General features: G+C 47.3%; 2 protein-coding genes across 6 annotated transcripts in view; both read left to right on the top strand.

The window, feature by feature from the left end:
- ARAP1 (ArfGAP with RhoGAP domain, ankyrin repeat and PH domain 1) overlaps positions 1–20,732 on the top strand; it is a 65,805-nt gene that overhangs the window by 13,463 nt on the left and 31,610 nt on the right. For 2 of the 5 annotated variants that reach the window (XM_081282324.1, XM_081282326.1), the window contains exons 2-4: positions 4,225–4,306; positions 12,629–13,181; positions 19,577–19,672. In XM_081282324.1, coding sequence (XP_081138450.1) covers positions 12,673–13,181; positions 19,577–19,672 — 605 coding nt within the window. In that variant the 5' untranslated portion in view covers positions 4,225–4,306; positions 12,629–12,672. Of the gene's footprint in view, positions 1–374; positions 392–4,224; positions 4,307–12,628; positions 13,182–19,576; positions 19,673–20,732 lie in introns of those variants that run through there. The other 3 variants (XM_081282327.1, XM_081282328.1, XM_081282325.1) reach the window with 2 other exon arrangements.
- LOC308642940 (protein SET-like) lies at positions 10,319–11,527 on the top strand. The gene has a single exon (XM_081282368.1). The coding sequence runs from the start codon at positions 10,334–10,336 to the stop codon at positions 11,201–11,203; it is 870 nt and encodes a 289-aa protein (XP_081138494.1). The 5' UTR covers positions 10,319–10,333; the 3' UTR covers positions 11,204–11,527.

Below are 20,732 nucleotides of genomic sequence, written 5' to 3' on the forward strand. Positions count from 1 at the left end.
GAGGGGGCCCTGGAGATTCAGTCTGGGGAGATGTTCTGGCCCAGAGGACTTCAGAACTGGGTGTGGAAGGAGTTAGGACCTTTAAAGCTGCCCTGTGCTCTGACCAAGGATGACTCATTCATGCGAAGCAGAATGCAAAGAGGCTGAGGGACGCCTCAGAGAGGGACACAACCGCATGGGTCAGCAGCCTGCCGTAGCTTCTCTGGGTGTCCTCTCTTCCCGTCCTGCAGAACTCTGAACTTCAGGTTATCCAGGTCCTTTCCTGTCCTTGGGCCTCTCACATTCAGTTCCCTTTGCCTGGAACAGGATCCCTCAGGAAGCCTCCCTGACTCTACAAGACAGAGGCAGCCATATCCTCTGAAGGCTCTGTGGGCTCCAACAAGTAACCTGGGTAAGTTTCCACCACATGGTGTGAAAGGGGGTAAAAATCCTAAGTCTTAGGGCTGGGGATATAGCTCAGTTGGTAGAGTGCTTGCTTGCATGCAAAGACCCTGGGTTCAATCCCTAGCACCCCCCCCCACACACACACACACAAATCCCAGGTCTTGGGATGGTTACAAGGATGAGTGAGAGGAAGGTGGGAGTCTGCAGAGGCTGGGCACACAGTGGCACTTAGGAGATACAAGAAGCTGGGGTATGGTTGTCATTCTTACTGGGCTACCAAAATGGTGCCATCCATCAGTGGTGGGTAGGAATGCTGAGAGGGAGATGCCAAGCTGGGACAGAAGTGGGGCTCTGAAATTTAAACTCTGCTTTTGGTGTTGAAGTGGTTGCTAGAAGGGTTAAAGCTTTGACTCCAACAAGAGGGACTCAACAAGACATGAAGAAGGACTATCTGGCAAGGATTAGAGATTCTAGATGACCGTTTCTTACTTCTGAACTGGAATCGGGTGCTCTTGTGAGCCATCCAGGTGCTGGGCTCCACTGTGGAGAGCAGGGGAAACAAGAAGAGGTACAGACTCTTAGAATACCCCAGGCCACATTGGTTGGATGGAGGTGGATCCCTGCAAAGAGAGCAACCAAAGAAAACAGAAACAGTGCTGAGCTGTATGGCTGTGCAGAGGCCTAGGACATTTAGGGGCAGTCAAGGAGTACTTTCTGCAAGAGATGGCCCGGAGCCAGTGCCCTGAGGAGGGAGGGTGTGGTTTATTTACTCATTATCAGCTGACAGTTTTAGGGGCCCCCATAAGCCAGGCCAGCATCTGGTATAGGAAGTGACATGGAGAGAGTTGCAGAGGGGGCCAGCCCAGCCTGCCTGGGGCTTGGGGTATGTCACTGAGAATTTGAGCAAGTCACTTCCTCCCTGTGGGTGTTTGTTTCTTCTTCTGTTATAGTCAGGGCTGGACCAGGTAGAATGACAGCTGATGAGCTCCTGAGAACACAGGGATCTGGCAGAACTTTAGCAGGGTTGGGACCCTGGCCATAGCCAGCACAGCCAGCGATGGCAGAGGGAGATGAGCCAAGCGAGAGAGGAGGCCTGGGCCCTTGGGTGGGGGAGAAAAGCCCCCCAGCTGTGGCTCTGCCCTTGCTACAGGAAGACATTTGCCTCTGCCCTGACCCTGCCTCCCTGGGGGTAATGACTCTCTAGGACTTGTCATAGCAGCATAGTTTCAATTCCTAAACCAGGGCCAGGGTGAGGACAGAGTGATTGAGGTGTAAAATTTAAGGGGGGACTAAAGACCTCTGATCATCCAGGTATATCTTCTTTTTTTTCTTTTTAGTACTGGGATTGAACTCAGGGGTGCTTTACCACTGAGCCACATCCACACCCCTTCACATTTTTCATTTTTAGACAGGGTCTCACTAAGTTGCTCAAGGGCCTTACTAAATTGCTGAGGCTGGCCTTGAACTTGTGATCCTCCTGCCTCATTGTCCCAAGTTGCTGGGATTACAGGCATGTGCCATCACACCTGGTATAAGATATTTTAATGCCATTTAAAAAAATCAAAATTTATGCCAAAAATACATGATGAGCAACATTATAAAATATCACAGTTTTCAGTAGAGAGAGGACAGTATTGCTGACTGGGCCTGCAGAGGCCCAGCCTCTGCAGAGCGGCGCTCCACTCTTCTTGTGTCCAGGAGCTTCCCTCTCCAGGGAGCTGTCCCTGATCCCAGCCTGGTGAGGGCCACCTGGCTGATCTCATGGGCTGGTGGTGTTTCATCCCTTCTGGCCCAAAGTCTCTAGAGGCACCCGGTTCCTTGAATGGGGAAGTTATAAATGGGTGTCAGTGTGAGACCTCACGTCTCTGACCTTGGCTTTTGCCCTTTAGTGAACGAATAGGAACTTGAGAGAGGCCCGGTGGGGGCCGGGCTCTTTTCAGGGAGAGGGTGGTTTCCTGTCTCCCTTGACCAGTCCGGTAAGGTGGCTGGGACCATCATCAGTCCACTTGTGTTACACCTCAGTCAGGTGCCTGGCCTGTAACAGGTCCTCCTTCGTGTTTGCTATCACTTTTGAGAAGCAGTGAGCTGAGTGATTAGGAGTTGAGAACTGTGCTGCCCAATGGAGATACAGTGCAAGCCACAAGTGCAATGGAAATTTGCTAATAGGCACATTAAAAGAAAAAGATGCCAGGACTGCAAGTGTAGCTCAGTAGCCAAGCATGTGCAAGGCTCTGAGTTGATCCCCTGCACTGGGGGCTCGGGTGGGGTGGGGTGAGAATAATTAGAAACCATGTACAGTTAATGTTATTAACACTTTAAATCTAAATCATAATATTATCATTTATCATATAATCAATAGGAAAATTTGAGCTATTTTACCTTCTTTTTGTACCGAGTCTTCAAAATTCAGTACACCTCATTTTGGGGGGCTACATTTCAAGTATTCAAAAGTTATCTATGTGGCTGGGATTGTGGCTCAGCGGTAAAATGCTTGCCTAGCGTGTGCAAGGCCCTGGGTTTGATCCTCAGCACCATGTAAAAATAAATAAATAAAGACGTTGTGTACAACTACAACTAAAAAAATAAATATTAAAAAAAAAATCAAGCCATCTGTGGCTGCTGCTGGCTACTGTACTGGACAGGGCAGGTGTAGACTATACTCAAACTGCTTCTTCCCAACGTTGTGACTTTAAGCAAGTTACTTAACTTCCCTGTGCCTTAGTGTTGTTGTTTTTTTTTTAAGTAGACTAATAATCAAATGTACCTGACAGATTGTAGTGATGTTGAGTTGATGTAAAGTGCTTAGGTATCTGGCATAATAAGTAGTTTTTGTCTTCTCTTTTTGTCTTTTGAGTAGCACTGCCATTTTTGCCAACAGTTTCATCTAAAGTACCGGTTATTAAAATTTGTTTTTAAAGAACCTACTTAGAAGCACATACCTGTTTTTACCATTTCCTAAGCAATGATAATTGTAGGGTCTACATAAGATAAATACCTATTAGTAAACTGTAAAATGGTCAGGAATGCCTGCCAAAGCCATTTTGCAGAACACAGGAGTTTTTCGGCTAACCCTGCTCTTATGGCAGGAGACCTGACTTGACTCCAGGCCAGGGGAGGGAGACCTGTCCATTCCACTGCGCCCCACTCTCTCCAGCCCCACAGAGCCTGTGCTGCCTGGACAGTAGGACAGTAGGCCTGCTGAGAGGATTGTCCTGTTCTTTCTCCTCCCCTGAAAACCCCCTTTTTGGGCCCATTTTCCTCACCTCCCCCCCAAGTTTATGAGCATGGCCCTGGGGTCTCAGGGCCTGCCTCAGTTGCCCCCCTCTGCCCTCAGCACATATTGTGGTCCTCAGACTTAGTGGAGAGGGCCCTGCATCCTGGGCTCCACCTCTCCCGAGAGGCCACAGGTTGGGAGAGACTCCCTTAGCCAAGGAGCTGCATCTGTCCCTTCTTGGTGACCTCCTGGGGGGGCAGTCTCTTTGCCAGATAGCCCCCACATGCAACCCAGCCACTGGTCCTAGGTGCGTGGAGAGTGGAAGTGCTGACTCCCCTTCACACCTGTGCAGTCCCCACTTCCAGGAGGTCTGTCTGGCTGCCTTCCTCGTCCCTGGAGGCCTTCTTCTGGTCCAGCCTCCATTGCTTGGCTTCCAGCTTCCCTGGACCCTTCTCTTTTCCTTTTCTTCTTCTTCCTCCACCTCTTTCCCACTTCTGCTTTCTTCCCCTTTCTTTGCTTTTCCTCATCACTCTCCCCCTTGTCTCTTCTCTTCCTCCTCCTTGGCATTCTGGCTGCTCCAAGTGGCCTCGCCTCATGGATTTTCTCCCCCATCTCTGTCCTTGCAGCTTCCACATCAGGCCACCATGAGGAGCCCTTTGGAGTAGCTGTGGCTTCTGGGAGGACCAGGCGTCCTTGGCAGGCCAGCCGGTGAGTGAGGAACTGGGAGGATGGAGCTGGGCTGAGTTCTCAGGCTAAGCCCAAACCCTGAGCTGGGGAGGCTGGGACTTTCCATTTTGAGAACCAGTATTGCAGGCAGAAGGTGAGGCCCTGAGTGCTTGCTAAGAGCCTCCTCCAGGGTTCTGAGAGGAGGAACAGGGCAGGCTCCAGCAGGCTAGACTGGGAAGCATAAGCTGACTTGATTTCCCTCCTTGCCTGGTGAGTTTTGGTTTCTTTTTCATTCCCAGGCTTTATTGATGATTATCACATTATCTTTTTAAAACTTTGCTTGTTTAGTTTTTAAATGGTACAAAATTTTAAAAATATAGAAGGGTGTAGTGTCTCCTGACTTCCCAACTGTCAGTTCTCTCCCCAAAGCCAGTTTCTTGTGTATCTATCCAGAGTATTCTATTATATATTTGTGTGTGTGTGTGTGTGTACACATGTATATATTTCTTTTTTAAACTCAGTTGTTATATAACTCTGTCCTGCACCTTACTTTTCCACTTAACAATAAATCTTTAATATTAATTTATATGAACTTTAGAACCTGTTGGTCTAAACCAATTCCATTTGGTAATTTCAGCTGGGAAATTATATTCAAGTTATAGCTTAACCCCGGGAAAACTGATGTCTTTATAATTTTAGGAGCCACTGTATCCAAGAACATGGAATGTTTGTGTTTATAACTTCCTTTGACTCTCCCAAGTATCCATTATATTCTTATTCTTATTTTTAAAATTCAGAGAGTTCAAAATTTAGGTGATAGACTAAGTAAAGTGAAAAGTATTCTTCCTGTCAGAGGCAGATTTCCAGGAAAGGTGGAATTTGACATTCAGGGGTCCTTCTAGGATCCAAAGAGGGGGCCTGAACAATGTGGACACATGGGTCCTGTGTTTTTGTGAATTTGCAAAAGTGAGATATTCTTGTGTTCTTTTTACCCCAAAGGGCATCTGGATTGTGTAAGCGTCAGACCCATGAGCTCTCATCTGCCTCCGTTCCCTCCTGTCCTCTCAGCCCTGTTTTCCTCCTCTGAGGAGAGTGGTAACCAGTGTTGATGGACCCCCTGGGCCTCTGCAGAGGCTCTTCATACATTTTGCGGTGCATGCATGCTGAACCACTCTCTCCTTTTGTTTATTTCACACAAAAAACAGAATGTTTTGAAACTGTCCTGCACTTTTCTTTCTTTACTTAGCAGCATATCTTGGAGGTCATTCTGTGCCCATGTGTAAGGAGTTTCCTCCTTTTTAGGGCCTCTCAGAAGACTGCCCCATAATCTAGTTAACCATTCTACAATTGTTGGACATTTTGGTTATTTCCAGTCTTTTGTTATTATACACAGTGCTGTAGCCAACAACTATCTACCTCCGTCATTGCAGATGTGTTCCTGTAAACCTGTACAATAAGTGTCTGTACTTTGACCCAGGGTATCTGGGCCAAAGGACAGTGGCTTTCCAGCTCAGGATCTTGTAGTTACTGTGGCATGGCCTTCCCTAGAGGCACAGCCACCAGCCAGGCAGGAGTGGCCCCACCCCATTACCAGGGATGTGCATTTTTAAACATTTTTTCTTTGATATTCTCATAGGTGGAAAGTAGCGTTGTACTATATTTGATGCTTGTATTTTGTTAAGTTTCTTGTCATATGTTTAAAGGCCATTTACATTTTCCTTTCTGTGCTTGTCTCTGTCATTTTGTAACACAGAGCATGGGTTTGGGTTTTTTATCTCATGAATTTGAAGAGTAAAATCCATGCACAACAAAGGGTGAGAGTAAAGCATCAGGATTTATTAGAGTAATAGAAAGCAGAACTGCTGAAGAGGGAGGGATCCTAAGAGAGGGATGCTCAAGAGTGGCTTTTGTCTAGGGCTTTATATAGGTTTAAGGAAGTCAGCCCCCTGCCCAATGCTGCTTGAATACCATGAATACCTCATGAATACCATGAATACCTCATGAATACCATGAATACCTCATGGTGTTCATGCAGCCTTTAGTCCAATCAAAATATCAAGCAGGAATTTTTCCTACTTTTTTTTTTTTTTTTTGGATACCAGGAATTGAACTCAGGGGCACTCGACCACTGAGCCACATCCCCAGCCCTATTTTTTATTTTATTTAGAGGCAGGGTCTCACTGAGTTGTTTAGCATCTTGCCATTGCTGAGGCTGGCTTTGAACTTGCAATCCTTCTGTCTCAGCCTCCTAAGCTGCTGGGATTACAGGTGTGTGCCACGGCACCCAGCTGGATTCTTCCTTCTTTGGAGAGGCATGGACCCCAGTGACACAGGTCCTAGTTTAAAAATAGCCTTTTTGTAAGTTTCTTAGGAAATATCTGCAGGTGCTGTTGGTGCTGTGCTGCCCAGGAAGTTGCTACCCAGGGGCCCATCTCCCTATCCTCCCAGCCTTCTCTCTTCCTCCTGATGTCAATATTCTTTGCCTGTTTTTCTACTAGATTTTTGTTTGAAATGAGTAGGATGTGAGATGTCCTCTAGGTCCTCATTTACCTCTTGCTTTGCATATGGTGTCTCCACCATGTTGGCATATTTATTTTTTTCTACAGTGTCACACAATGCTCAACAGTGGGGATACATTTCTAAAAAATGCATCATTGGCAATTTTGTCATTGTGTGAACATCATTGAGTATAGTAACTCAGACCTAGAAGGGCTGGTTCAGTCATTCCATGCAGCCTCGATGCCATCAGGAAATTTGCAATAAACACAAGATGTATGAGCCTGCTGCCAGGTGAGCTGGCGTTCTGTTTTATAATACACTTCTTTTATAAGTAGGAGTATACTCTAAAATAAGAATAAAAAATAGAGAATAGTAAACACATAAACCAATACCATAGTCATTTATTATCATTGTCAAGTATGTGTGGGCTGTACTTTTATATGACAGGCAACGCAGGAGGCCTGTTTAAACCGACATCACCACAGACCCCAGAGGAATATAGTTTGGCTACGATGCCGTGAAGTGATAGGAATTTCTCAGCTCCATTATAATCTTCTGGGCCTCTTGTCATCTATATGATCCATCACTGATGGGAACATCACTATATGGCCTGTGACAGTAGGTGAATGTTCCAGGCTTCTCTGCATACCTTCTGGGCTTATATCTTTTCCAAAAGATTTTTACCTAAGGGGTTTTTTACGCCCCTTTGGTACCAGAGATTGAACCCAGGGGGACTTAACCTCTGAGCCACATCCCCAGCTCTTTTTATTTTTTATTTTAAGACAGGGTCTCACTAAATTGCTGAGGCTGGCCTTGAACTCATGATCCTCCTGCCTCAGCCTCTGGAGCTGCTGGGATTACAGGGGTGCACCACCTTGCCCTGCTCTAAGGTGATTTTTCAATCCTTCCATGGTTTTATTTTTTTATATTGAGATCTTTGATCCAGTTGTGACTTATCTAGTTGTAAGGTGTGAGGCAAACAAAAACAGAACAGGGCTTCACAGAGGGGAACACCTTAGTTTTTTTCTAGATTTCTCTGCAGCTGTCCCAACAACTAAATAACCCCTTTCCCCCACTAGTTTGAGATTCTCCTTTCATTGTGTACCAGTTCTTCCATCTCCTCTTGAGCTTTTGTTCTGTTTAATTAATCAGTTGTTCCCAAGCTGCTAGCATATACTGTTTTAATTATTGTGACTCTGTGGTATGTTTTAATATGTGATGGGGCAGATTTCTACCTGCTTCCAAAGCTTTCCTGGCTCTTCCTGCTTTTTTATTTTTCCACATGAATTTTCAAATCCATTTTTGTCTAGTTTAAAAGGGATTTCTGTGTACACACTGAGTAGAATTGTGTGTATTTATAAATTAAAGAGACTTAATGCCTTTGTGATGTTTCTGTCCAGAACTTATTGTGTCTTCTCATTTGTCTTAGTCTTCCCCCCACCCTTTTTTTTGGTCTCCCAAGAACACTACATTTTTTTCTTCATGTAGACCTTGTTTATTTCTCCTTTCTTTCCCTACTGTGTTAGTCTATTTGTCCTTTCTTCCTTCCTTTTGTACTGGGATTCAACCCAGTGATGCTCTATCATTGAGCTGCATCCTCAGCTCCTTTTGATTTTTATTTTAAGAACAGAGTCTTGCCAAATTGTCCAGATTGGCCTTGAGCTTGCAATCCTCTTGTCTCAGCCTCCTGAGTTGTTGGGATTACAGGTATGCACCACTGTGCCCAGTGAGATTTTTTTCCCCCCCAGTACTAGGATTGAACCCAGGGCCTGGCATGTGGTAGGCAAGTGCCCTATCACTGAGCTATCCCCCAGACTATGTATATTTATTATGAAGTTTATTCTTGGTGTTTTATGTTTTGTGATCCTACTGTAAATGGGTTCTTTTATCCTAAATTCTATCTAATTTTATCCTAAATTCTACTGGTTATTGCTTAGAAATATTGATTTTGAACTCACCTATCTAACTAAATTCTTTTATTTTTTAAAATTTTTTTTAGCTGTAGTTGGACACAATATCTTTATTTTATTTATTTATTTTTACGTGGTGCTGAGGATTGAACCCAGGGCCTCACACGTGCTAGGCAAGTGCTCTGCCATTGAGCCACAACTCTAGCTAACTAAATTCTTATTTATAATATTTTATTAGTTGAACTGCTTGGGCTTTCAAAAGTTTATATTATTCTCAATTAATGATAGTTTTTTTCCTTCCTAATTTTTATACCTTTGTTTATTTTTGTTGTCTAGAACATTTAGAGCAATAATAATAATACTAATAATGAAGTGGATACTCTGGTCTCATCCAAAACTGTAATGGGTCTCTTCTGTTGCTTTTCCATGAAGTAAAGTGTTGAGTTTTATTTAAGGAGTTTGTCTGTTGCTATTTTAGTCAGGTTTTGTTTAAGAGGTGAATGTCAAGTTTCATGGTGTGCCTCTTTAGTGTCTGGGGATGATTGGATGACTTTTGATCTGTTAATCATCTCTGTACTCCCAACAAGCCAGGAGCTCTTGAGTGCAGGGATGTGGAACCCAAGTCCCCATTGACGAGTGTGAGGCTTCTTTTTTTTTTTTTTTTTTTTGGTACCAGGGATTGAACTGAGGGGCTCTCAACCACTGAGCCACATCTCCAGCCCTGTTTTCTATTTAGAGACAAGGTCTCAGTGAGTTGCTAAGCACCTCACTCTTGCTGAGGCTGGCTTTGAACTTGCGGTCCTCCTGACTCAGCCTCACAAGCTGCTGGGATTATAGGTGTGTGCCACTGCTCCCTGCAAGGCTGTATTTAATGAACAAATGAATGAATGTCCTTCCCCTTCCTTGGCAGGAAAAGGGGACTTAGGGGGTCAGGAACCCAGAGGCTGTGTGATTTGGTTGACTTGTCTTCTGGAGCATTCCACTTCCTCTGTGGGCACTGGAGATGAGGTGGAGGGAGGTGAGGCTCTGTCCCCACACTGGGCATGCAGAGGGACCATCAGTGGTGCCTTTCAATTCTACACATGTTGGCTAAGTCCCTGGGCTTGGCCCTCAACTGGGGATTTGCCTTAGAGGGACTTGGTTCCTGGCCTGGCTCTTGCTGAGGGCATTGGGGAGAGGGTACCCTACACAGCATCAGACATGCCATTGGTCAGTCTTGAGGAGTGGCCCAGGCTGCATATGGGCATGGGTGTGATGCCAACTTTGGAGGTGATGGAGGACTTCCTAGAGAAGAAGATGTGGTCAGAGTGCTAGGAGGCCCCAGGGGCAGGGTGATGGGGGGTGACTTAGGTAGAGGGAAAAGCCTACATGTTTGGGAACTGCCAGTACTTGGCCTTGTTTAAGGATTGAACTTGAACCCATGGCATGAGGGGGTTTTGGAATTTTGGCTTTTAAAATCTCAACATTTACAGTTTTAATATTTTGGGATTGTAATTCTGGGGATTTTAGACTTTAGGGATTTTGATCTTTGGGAATTCTAATATTTGGAATTGGCCTTTGGGATCTTGTCTTTTGAGGATTAAGAGTAGCATTGGGTCTCTGCACTTCTCCCTGGTGAGCTGTGAGACCTGTGGGTCTGCTCCTTGACTTCCCTCACAGAATGGCCCCCAAATGCCAATCTTCGCTCCAGTCTCAAACAAAAAAACCCAAACTGCCTGCCGCCCCTGAGAAGGCGAATTCATCGGCCTCTCTGGGTTTGCCGAAGGGAGAAAAAGAACAACAAGAAGCAATTGAACATATTGATGAAGTACAAAATGAAATAGACAGACTTAATGAACAAGCCAGTGAGGAGATATTGAAAGTAGAACAGAAATATAACAAACTCCGCCAACCATTTTTTCAGAAGAGGTCAGAATTGATCGCCAAAATCCCAAATTTTTGGATAACAACATTTGTCAACCACCCACAAGTGTCCGCACTGCTTGGGGAGGAAGATGAAGAGGCGCTGCATTATTTGACCAGAGTTGAAGTGACAGAATTTGAAGATATCAAATCAGGTTACAGAATAGATTTTTATTTTGATGAAAATCCTTACTTCGAAAATAAAGTTCTCTCCAAAGAATTTCATCTGAATGAGAGTGGTGATCCATCTTCAAAGTCCACTGAAATCAAATGGAAATCTGGAAAGGATTTGACGAAACGTTCAAGTCAAACACAGAATAAAGCCAGCAGGAAGAGGCAGCATGAAGAACCAGAGAGCTTCTTTACCTGGTTTACTGACCATTCTGATGCAGGTGCAGATGAGTTAGGAGAGGTCATCAAAGATGATATTTGGCCAAATCCATTGCAGTACTATTTGGTTCCTGATATGGATGATGAAGAAGGGGAAGGAGAAGAGGATGATGATGATGAAGAAGAAGAAGAAGGATTGGAAGATATTGATGAAGAAGGGGATGAGGATGAAGGTGAAGAAGATGAAGATGATGATGAAGGAGAGGAAGGAGAGGAGGATGAAGGAGAAGACGACTAATTGAACACTGATGGATCCAACCTTTTTCTTTCTTTTGTTTTTTGTTTTCTTTCTTTCTTTCTTTCTTTCTTTCTTTTTTTTTTTTTTTTTAAATTCAGTCCCTGGGAGCAAGTTGCAGTCTTTTTTCCCCCCTCCCCCCCACCCCCTTGTGCTCAGTCGCCCTGTTCTTGAGGTCTCTTTTCTCAAACCATGCTTCTCAACTTATTTTGGGGGGAAATACCTTGAGCAGAGTACAATGGGAAAAGAATCTCTACACCCTTCTGTTCTAAATTCATTTTTATCCCTTCCTGTCTCAAAACAAAAAACAAAAAACTGTATGGAATCAACACCACCATGCTCTGTGGGAAAAAAGAAAAACCTTCTGCTCCCTTCACTCTGCTGGAAGCTGGAGGGTGCTAGGCCCCTGTGTAGTAGTGCATAGAATTCTAGCTTTTTTCCTCCTTTCTCTGTATATTGGGCTCCGAGATTACACTGTGTCTCTATGTGAATATGGACAGTTAGCATTTACCAACATGTATCTGTCTACTTTTTCTTGTTTAAAAAAAGAAAAAAAACTTTAAAAAATGGGATTATAGAAGGTCAGCAAAGGGTGGGTTTGAGATGTTTGGGTGGGTTAAGTGGGCATTTTGACAACATGGCTTCTCCTTTGGCATGTTTAATTATGATGTTTAACGGACATCCTTGCAGTTTAAGATGACACTTTTAAAATAAAATTCTCTCCTAATGATGACTTGAGCCCTGCCACTCAATGGGAGAATCAGCAGAACCTGTAGGATTTTATTTGGAATTGACATTCTCTATTGTAATTTTGTTTGTTTATTTTTAAATTTTCTTTTTTGTTTTCACTGGAAAGGAAAGATGATCCTTAGTTTTAAACGTTAAAAGTGTACAAGTTGCTTTGTTACAATAAAACTAAATGTGTACACACACACACAAAAAAAAAAGAGTAGCATGGTGTGGGGGGGTTGGGGATGTGGCTCAGCTGTAGAGTGCTCACCTAGGACCTGCAGGGTGCTGGGTTCCATCCTCAGCACCACATAAAAAATAAAATAAAATAAAGGTATTATGTCCAACTACAACTAAAACAAATTTTTTTTTTTTTTTTAAAGAGAAAGTGGCATTGGGGGCTGGGGTTGTGGCTCAGTGGTAGAGCACTTGCCTAGCATGTGTGAGGCCCTGAGTTTGATCCTCAGTACCACATAAAAATAAATAAATAAAATAAAGGTATTGTGTCCAACTATAACTAAATATATATATATATATATATATATATATATATATATATATATATATTATTTTTTTTTAAACTTAAAAAAAAAAAAAAAAGAAAAAGAGTGACATTGGCCACGAAGGAACACCGAGGGATGCTGATTAGGGGAACTGCTCTGGGCCACCATGTCTCTGACCCGTGCTTGTCTATTCCAGGTCTGGTTCGAACCCTCCTGGCTGGGCCTCTGCTGGCAGGAACCATGGCGGAGGGCGGGGACGCTGCCTTGTCAGTGGCTGAGTGGCTGCGGGCGCTGCACCTGGAGCAGTATACTGGGCTCTTTGAGCAGCACGGACTGGTGTGGGCCACTGAGTGCCAAGGCCTCAGCGATGCCCGCCTGATGGACATGGGCATGCTACTCCCAGGACACCGCCGCCGCATCTTGGCTGGCCTCCTCCGTGCCCATGCACCTCCAGCTCCTGCACCCCGCCCTACACCGCGACCTGTGCCCATGAAGCGCCACGTCTTCCGTTCACCGCCCGTGTCCACCACTCCACCTGAGTCACTGCCCACAGCTGGGCAGGATGAGATGCCACCTGCTGCCCCACCCATCCCACCCCGCAAGAGCTGCCTTCCGCCTGCCTGCTTTGCCACCCCATCCGCAGCTGCCCCAGACCCTGTGCTGCCCCCATTGCCTGCCAAGCGACATTTGGTGGAGCTGAGCATTCCTCCAGTGCCTCCTCGCACAGGAGCCCCCCGCCTGCTGGTGAGGTGAGTGGGTGCCATTCATGTGGGTGGAACATAGGCAGAGGATTCTGGACCGTAGGTGTGGAGTTCATGGCCTTCATACTGGGGTAGAAAGGCACTTCAGTTGGAGGGAACAGCCTGTGCAAAGCTCAGAGGAGGAAAGTGCTCCAGGTTCCCCCAATGATAGTGTGGCTGGGTTGGTGGGTGAGGCTTGGGGATAGTGCTGTGAAGGCCCAGCCGGGATGCCAGACAGGTTTTCAGCAAAATGATAGGATGAAATTTGAGGGCCTGGAGCATGGTTCTGGCTGCTTATTAGGGAGCTGGAGGGAGGCTGGGAGGCAAGTGAGTGGTCACAAGACCAGGTGAGGTCCCAGGTGCATCAGGCTCTGCTGATGCACCTGTTAGAAAGTGAAGATGAATCTTGAAGGGCCAGGACTTGTGGCTGCCTGGATGTGAGCAGCGAAGGCAGGGGGAGCAACTTCTAGTTTTCTGTCTCAGGTGGCTGGGTGCTCCTAGGGACAGATTTGGGATCCAGAAGTAGAAGTAAATTCAGGAGAAAGTCTGAATTCAGCAACGGACCTGGATAGTATGAGATACTGTGGGGACTCGGGGCATGTTCTGTCACAAGGAGGTAATGTGTGGAGAAAATGGAAAGCCTGGGATCCTAGGGTAGGGTGGGAACTGTGCTTGTGCTCCTGTCATACCTGGACCCCCCAAATGTCCCAAATCTTTGGATACCTAAGAGGACTCATCCTGCTTACCCTCCTTCCTCTTCAGAACTGTTTACTCCTGATCCCCCTTTTCTTGGGTTCCTCCTGCTTCTGTGGACATTCTTTTTTTTTTTTTTTTTTTTTTTTAAAGAGAGAGTGAGAGAGTGAGAGAGAATTTTTTAAATATTTATTTTTTAGTCATCGGCGGATACAACATCTTTGTTCTGTGTGTGGTGCTGAGGATCGAACCCGGGCCGCACGCATGCCAGGCGAGCGCGCTACCGCTTGAGCCACATCCCCAGCCCTTCTGTGGACATTCTATACTGTCTCCTTCACATACACCTTCTTTCCTACCATTTGCTTGGGTGCCCCGCCAGGAGGGAGCCTCCCCAAGAGGCTTAGGTTTGTGTTTGGAGGGGAATGGGGATTTGTTGGAGTGCTTGGTTCAAGTCAGGCTAAACTAGGAAGATTTCTTAGAAGAGGAAGGGATATGTAGTCTACTGGTCCTTGTTATTGCTGGATGTTGTGTGGGGCATTTTGTGTACATGATTTCACTGATCCCTGCAGCAAGCCTTCTGAGGGATTTGTTTCCTGGTTTTAAGCAGGGACATTATGGCTCAGAACAGGGGATGGGAGGCACTGTTTGGATCCATGTCAAATGTATTATTCTGGGAGGAAGGTCAGGGAGGTTCTCCCAACCCAGAGAGGAGCATTAAGTCATGGGGCCTTGAAGATCAAACCAGGTCTGTGGTGGTATGAAGTTTGGATGGTGGAACCACAAAAAAGGTTTGTGCCTCTCCTAGGTTCACATAACTGGGAACTAGAATCTCCTAGCAGCCTGGCTCACAGCCTAGATGGGAATTTCCTGGTGCAATTGTGCCCTCTATTGGCCATTCTTCTGTATGCAGGAGTAATTTTTGTCCTTCAACTAACTCTATTGTGAAGACACTGAGGGGCTGGGATTGTGGTTCAGTGGTAGAGATGTGAGCTGCTGGGTTCGATCCTCAGCACCACATAAACATAAATAAAAGTATTGTGCCCAACTGCAACTAAAAAAAATTTCAATAAAGGACACAGAGTTAAACGGTCCTGGGCTCACCACCCCAAATCCCTTTTCCCCAACCTGTGTCACCTCAGATGCCTTGGGAAGGGAGACAGCACAGAGGAGGCTACTGGGTGGAATAGGCTGGGGTAAGATCCTCAGCCAGAGACCAACATGTAGGCAAATCAGCAAGCAAGCAAGAGTTGTCTTTCCTTCTTGGCCTGGTAAGGCTGAGGACTCTCAGAGCCAGGCTCACCATTCTGCCTGGCCTCAGTGGACCCATTTCACCCCCAGAGTCTGCATTCTTTACCATTATTTAAACCTCTGGTGGAGAACTTGCTGAACTTGTGCTCCAGTCATACCTGGACCCCCAAATGTCCCAAATCCTTGGACACCTAAGAGGACTCATCCTGCTTACCCTCCTTCCTCTAGCATCTAGAGATGCTAAGACACTTGTCCATATTCACCCAGCCAAGCACAGGGGAAGCAGGGATTCAACCTTGCCTCCTCGTCTCCAAGCTCCTTTTTTTAAAATACTTTTATTTAATTTATTTATTTTTATGTGGTGCTGAGGATCGAACCCAGTGCTTCACGCATGCTAGGCAAGCGCTCTACCACTGAGCTACAGCCCCAGCCCATCAGCTCCTTTTTATAGATGTGAACTCTGAGCTTCCCTGAGAGTCACAGAGAAGTCACTACTTTCTTTCTTTCTTTTTTTTCCCTATCAAAGACATTTAAATTTTTTCCATATTTTTTACTGGTGCACTATAGTTATATTTAATAGTGGGATTTGTTATTTCGTTCATGCACATGATATAACAACATAACTTGGTAAATATCATTCCCCAGTATTTCCCCTTTTCCTCACCTCCTCCTTCCCCTTGGTGCCTCTCCTCTACTCTGCTGGTCTCTACGGAGTCATTTCTGATCAAGGACATGAGGGTCACTCCAGAGAGCCCCTCCCAGCTTGCTCTGAGCCTCAGTTTCCCCTTTGGTATTTGGATGCCCGGAGATACCTCTGAAAAAGGAAATATTTGCCTGGAACGGGCAGCTGTTAGCTGGAGTCATACTGCAAGGTCTCCCTCCTTTGCTCTAACTGCCTTCACCCAGCCAATCCCTGGTCTTCCTGAAGACTGATCACTTGTTGCTGGGGCAGAACCTGTTCCCTTTGAAGAACTTCTTTCTCAGCCTCTCTGGGCTTTCTCATGAGCGTAGGAAGTGGGAGAGGCTACTGCAGGGGCCAGCCAAGGCCAGGGCTTCCTGGGCGTCCATCCTGTAAGACCTCACAAGACCAGCAGACACTGCTGGTTGTCCCATCTTAGCTTGGGGGTGGGGGCAAGGGGGCGGGGAGGAAGTGTCTGCCCCAGGGGATTCTGGGTGACTTTCCTCTCTCAGTCAGTGTTTTCAGGAAGTGTGTATGTTGGCCCGGGCTTCAGGGGGTGGGGGAGGCAGAGAGCAGGAAGCTGGGGAGACCAGAGCTGGATGCACATACACAAACACACACACACTCATTCTCCCAGACAGATTCACAGGTAAACTCAGAAATATACACACTCAGAGAAGCGATTTATAAATACTCAGAGACAAATCACAGGCACAGAGAGACTCTTGGGCTCCAATATCTCCAAGGGAACCTAGCCGCAGACACACCTGGGAAAAGGGCCCAGGCAGTCTGTGAGGCCAGCCCAGGCTGACACAGGCTTGTTTGGGCAGGACACGACACTTGAGCACACACTGAGCCTGCCTGGTTGGAGCCTTGGAGTCCTTGGGCCCAGGACCCAGCGGGCCTCTGAGGGTGAGCAAGGAGCAGCCTGGCTGGGCTGTCGGGTGGATGGGAGGGAGCCTAAGGGCCCGGGAGTCCCTGTCTGTCTGTCTGTCTGGCTATTACCCCCAGGCCAGATTTTCTAGGGTGCTCTGCTCCCCCTTGTCTGTTGGCTTTTAGAATTTCCTATCTTCTATCAGTTTCTCCACTTCTTCTATTTTCCCCTCTCTTCTCCTTCTCCCCTGGGCTTTCCATGTCTCTGTCTCCCCATAACCTTTTTCCTGGGCCCACTAAGAGCCCACGGTGTCTATTTTGGGCCTTTCTCAGACTCTGCCTCACTGTTCCCCTATGGGGTCTCTGCTCTGTAGGGCCCTGGTGCCCACCTCCTCAGTTCTGGTGTCCACTCCTAGCTCTCAGCACCCCTCTGGCAATTCCCTTGGGGAGACTTAGGTTGCCTTAACTTACTGTTCCCCTCAAGGTTGCATTTTTCTGAACCCCCACCTCCAGTCCAGTATGGTAGGGAGGTGTGCAGAGGGCTGGCACATTGTTTGTGTATTTCCACCCTCTCCTGTCCAGGGCTCTAGTGTGGTGGGTGCCTGTGGAGTGCTGCCCCCACGACTGTGGATCCCTAATGAACTCAGCAGCTCTCTGGTCACTGGGGACATAGAGTAGCCTCTAACCTGGGCAGCTGGGATGGTGGTGGAGTTCTGTGAGCTATAGTCTGTGAGTTCCCTGGGGGCTGAACTTCCTCCCCTTCCTGCCCTCAGGAGCCAGCACAGGGCCAGGCCAGAGAAGTACACAGAGCTGCCATGGCAATAGGCCTCTGCTGCCTCCTGTCCACAGCAGCAGGGCTGGCTTGTGGGAGCTCCACATAGGCCTGGCAGTGGGAGTGCCACTGAGGCCCCAGCAGGCCTGTGCACTTAGAGGAGGGAAGAGGCATGTTCTGAGCACCACAGAGGTGATGATTTCTGATCATTAAATGTAAAAAGCCCCCAGCAGAAACCTGGCACACTATGCATAGCAAGTAGTAGGCTTGTCCTCAAGAGAAGTGCCTTGGCTGTACGTTGGGCTCTGGCGCTTAGTGGGCTGACCTTTCTGTGACTGGGATGTGGGCAGGGCAGTGGTCATTCAGTACACATTCACTAAGCCCCCTTTGTTGGATGCTGGAGGCAGGGAGAGGATTGGCCCTAGGAGAGGCAGGCTGCAGATGTCCATTCTGGCAAGGGAGACTCCAGGAGGGGCTTTGTATGCTGCAGCCTGAGCAGAAGTGAGTGCTGCGGGAGTGCTAGAGGGCTTGGCTTATGGAGCAGGGATTACAGGCATGTGTCACCATGCCCGGAAGGACAGAGCAAGAGGCATAGGATTAAAGCTTGGGCTGCTGAGGAGGCCAGGGCACGAATGAGGAAGTGGGCAACTGGGAAAGTTTGTCCCCATGGGTAGGGGAGACCAGGGAAAGACACAGATGTCCCCAGATCTCTGGGCCTGGCCTCACCTTGCAGCTCTGCTGGTGAGAGTCTAGGGGGCTGGGATTGGCCTGGGTTCTTTCAAGGCCCATGTGGTATCTTAGGGACAAGTTCCTGCTTCCAGGCTGGAGTATAGACAGAGTATTTGGTCCGCTGAGGTCATTTCAGCGAGCAGCACAGACAGACATGTTGTGTGATAGGAAGCATGGTGACTGGGGGAGCCCCCAAGGAGGCCCTGCACTGGCCTGAAGTATGAGGGGAGGCCCACAGTGGAAGGGAAGAATGTGTGCTGTGTGCCTTTTGAAGGAAGAGTAGGGATTTGGCCAGACAGGAAAGGGTGTTCCAAGTGAAGAAACAGTGCATGCAAAGATGTGTTTATATGGGCTGGGATTGTGGCTCAGCGGTAGAGCACTCGCCTAGCATACCCAGGGCCCTGGGTTCAATCCTCAGCACCACATAAAAATAAATGAATGGAATAAAGGTATTGTGTCCAACTACAACTAAAAAAATTAATATTTTTTTTTAAAAAAAGATGTGTTTATAGAATGCAGCTCAGTCAAGGAGTCCTGGAATGTAACTGGCCAGTAAGTCCAAGGCCAGCAAGATATTCAGGCTACCCCTCTCTGAAGCCTACCTGCCCTCAAGGTGAGACCTGGTTCCTCTGGCAAGAGATCAGTGGAGATTGAAAAATCTGAAGGGGCCAAGTGCTGTGGCACATGCCTATAATTCCAGCAGCTTGGGAGGCTGAGGCAGGAGGATCATAAGTTTAAAGCCAGCCTCCACAAAAGTGAGGTACTAAACAACTCAGTGAGACCCTGTCTCTAAATAAAATACAAAATAGGGCTGGGAATGCGGCTCAGTGGTTGAATGCCCCTGAGTTCAATCCCTGGAATACTCCCACCCCCCCAAAAAAGAAAAATCTGAAGGGGAGTCAGAGGCAGTTAGAGGAGGAGGAGGCTGGACAGCTGCTTCTGGCCTAGCCTGTAAGACTGAGTCTCCTTCACCCACAGCCAGGTGAGAAAGCTGTGCAGGTGATGCATGGTGCTCCCTTATTGAGGTATCCATAAGCACGGAGGCGGGTCAGAGGGGAAACAGGCTAAGAGGTGAAGGGAGTAGCTTAGGGTCAGAGACTGATGATGGTTGAGGTGAGATTCAAACCCACATCTGCCTGGCACCAAGCCCCTGTTTCTTTTATTTATTTTTATTATAGATGGACAAAATACCTTCATTTTATTTATTTTTATGTGGTGCTGAGGATCCAACCCAGTGCCTCACATGTGTGAGGCCAGCTGCTGGGATTATAGGCATGAGCCACTGAGCTATAATCCCAGCCCAAAGCCCTATTTCTCTTTTTTGGGGGCGGGGGGGTGTTACTGGGGATTGAGCTTAAGGGCACTCAACCACTGAGCCATAACCCCAGTCCTATTTTGTATTTTATTTAGAAGTCTCACTGAGTTCCTTAGTGCCTCACTACTGCTGAGGCTGGCTTTGTACTCCCGATCCTCCTTCCTCAGCCTCCCAAGCCTCAGGGATTATAGGTATGTGTCACCATGCCAAGCTAAGCTCTGTCTCTTAATTAGAGTGACCACACATCTCATTTTGCCTGGGACAGGCCCTATTTGTGCCTACTGTCTTGACATGGTTATTAACAATGCCACTTTTAACTGTCATTATTTCTGTTTTTTGTGATTAATGAAACACTCACTCTGCTCTTTTTTTCTAATTTGGGACCTTCATGTTCCCCTGCTCCTGGGTGTAAGGTCTGCTGCGTATTTTCCCTAATCCCATAAGTCAGACTTGTTGGACTGCAGGCCCAGTCTGGGGTGGATCAACCCTGCTCAGGGTGCCCTGTTGTGCTGTGGGCGTAGGCATCACCTGTCTCTTGGTGAGAAGTGGAAGGACTGAAGGAGCAGGGAAGCCAGTGGCATCAGGGAGGCTGGGGAGGAGCTCCACTGGGGCATCCTGGGGACTGCCTGGAGGTGCAGGTAGGCTTCCATGGGTGACGATGTGGGGAAGAGGGCAAGAGCAGGAGGAAATAGTGAGCAATGGCCTGGAGGTGGGATCGTGCATTTGTGCCCTGGAATGGGGCAGAGGCCAGTGAGCAGCACCCCAGCTGGACCTCATCTGGGCTGGCGACTGCTTCTGGGGTGCAAGCCCTTCGAGACGGGCAAGGGCACTCCATGGGCCCCATTCTTGGTAGAGGGACACTGCCCTTCCCTGGGGTTTTCCTACATGCTCTGCCTTCCGGACACCACTTCTTCTTTCCTGGGTCCAGGCCTGACTCAGCAGGGCCCTGATACCCTGTGCTAGGCAGGCAGGGGTCAGCCAGGAGGTTTCCTGGAGGAGGTGGCTAGAATAGGGCATGGAGATTTACTAGAAGCCCTTTTGTCCCCCTTCCTGGGACATAGTTCCCTTCCTGCTGGGAGAGGAGCCCTTTGCCTGTGTTCTCTTCTCCCTTCTTGCCTTGGTCACTGGGCAGCCATCAGAGTTGTGATTTTGTTCCATTTGGATAGAGTGTCAGCTCTAGAGCTGGCTAGACCCTCAGCCTAGGTGGCTATTGTGAGGAGACAGGCCTCCGAGAAGTCCTTATACTTCTCA

The sequence above is a fragment of the Spermophilus citellus genome (genome assembly GCF_964194105.1).
Source record: "Spermophilus citellus genome assembly, chromosome: 2".
Taxonomy (NCBI): domain Eukaryota; kingdom Metazoa; phylum Chordata; class Mammalia; order Rodentia; family Sciuridae; genus Spermophilus; species Spermophilus citellus.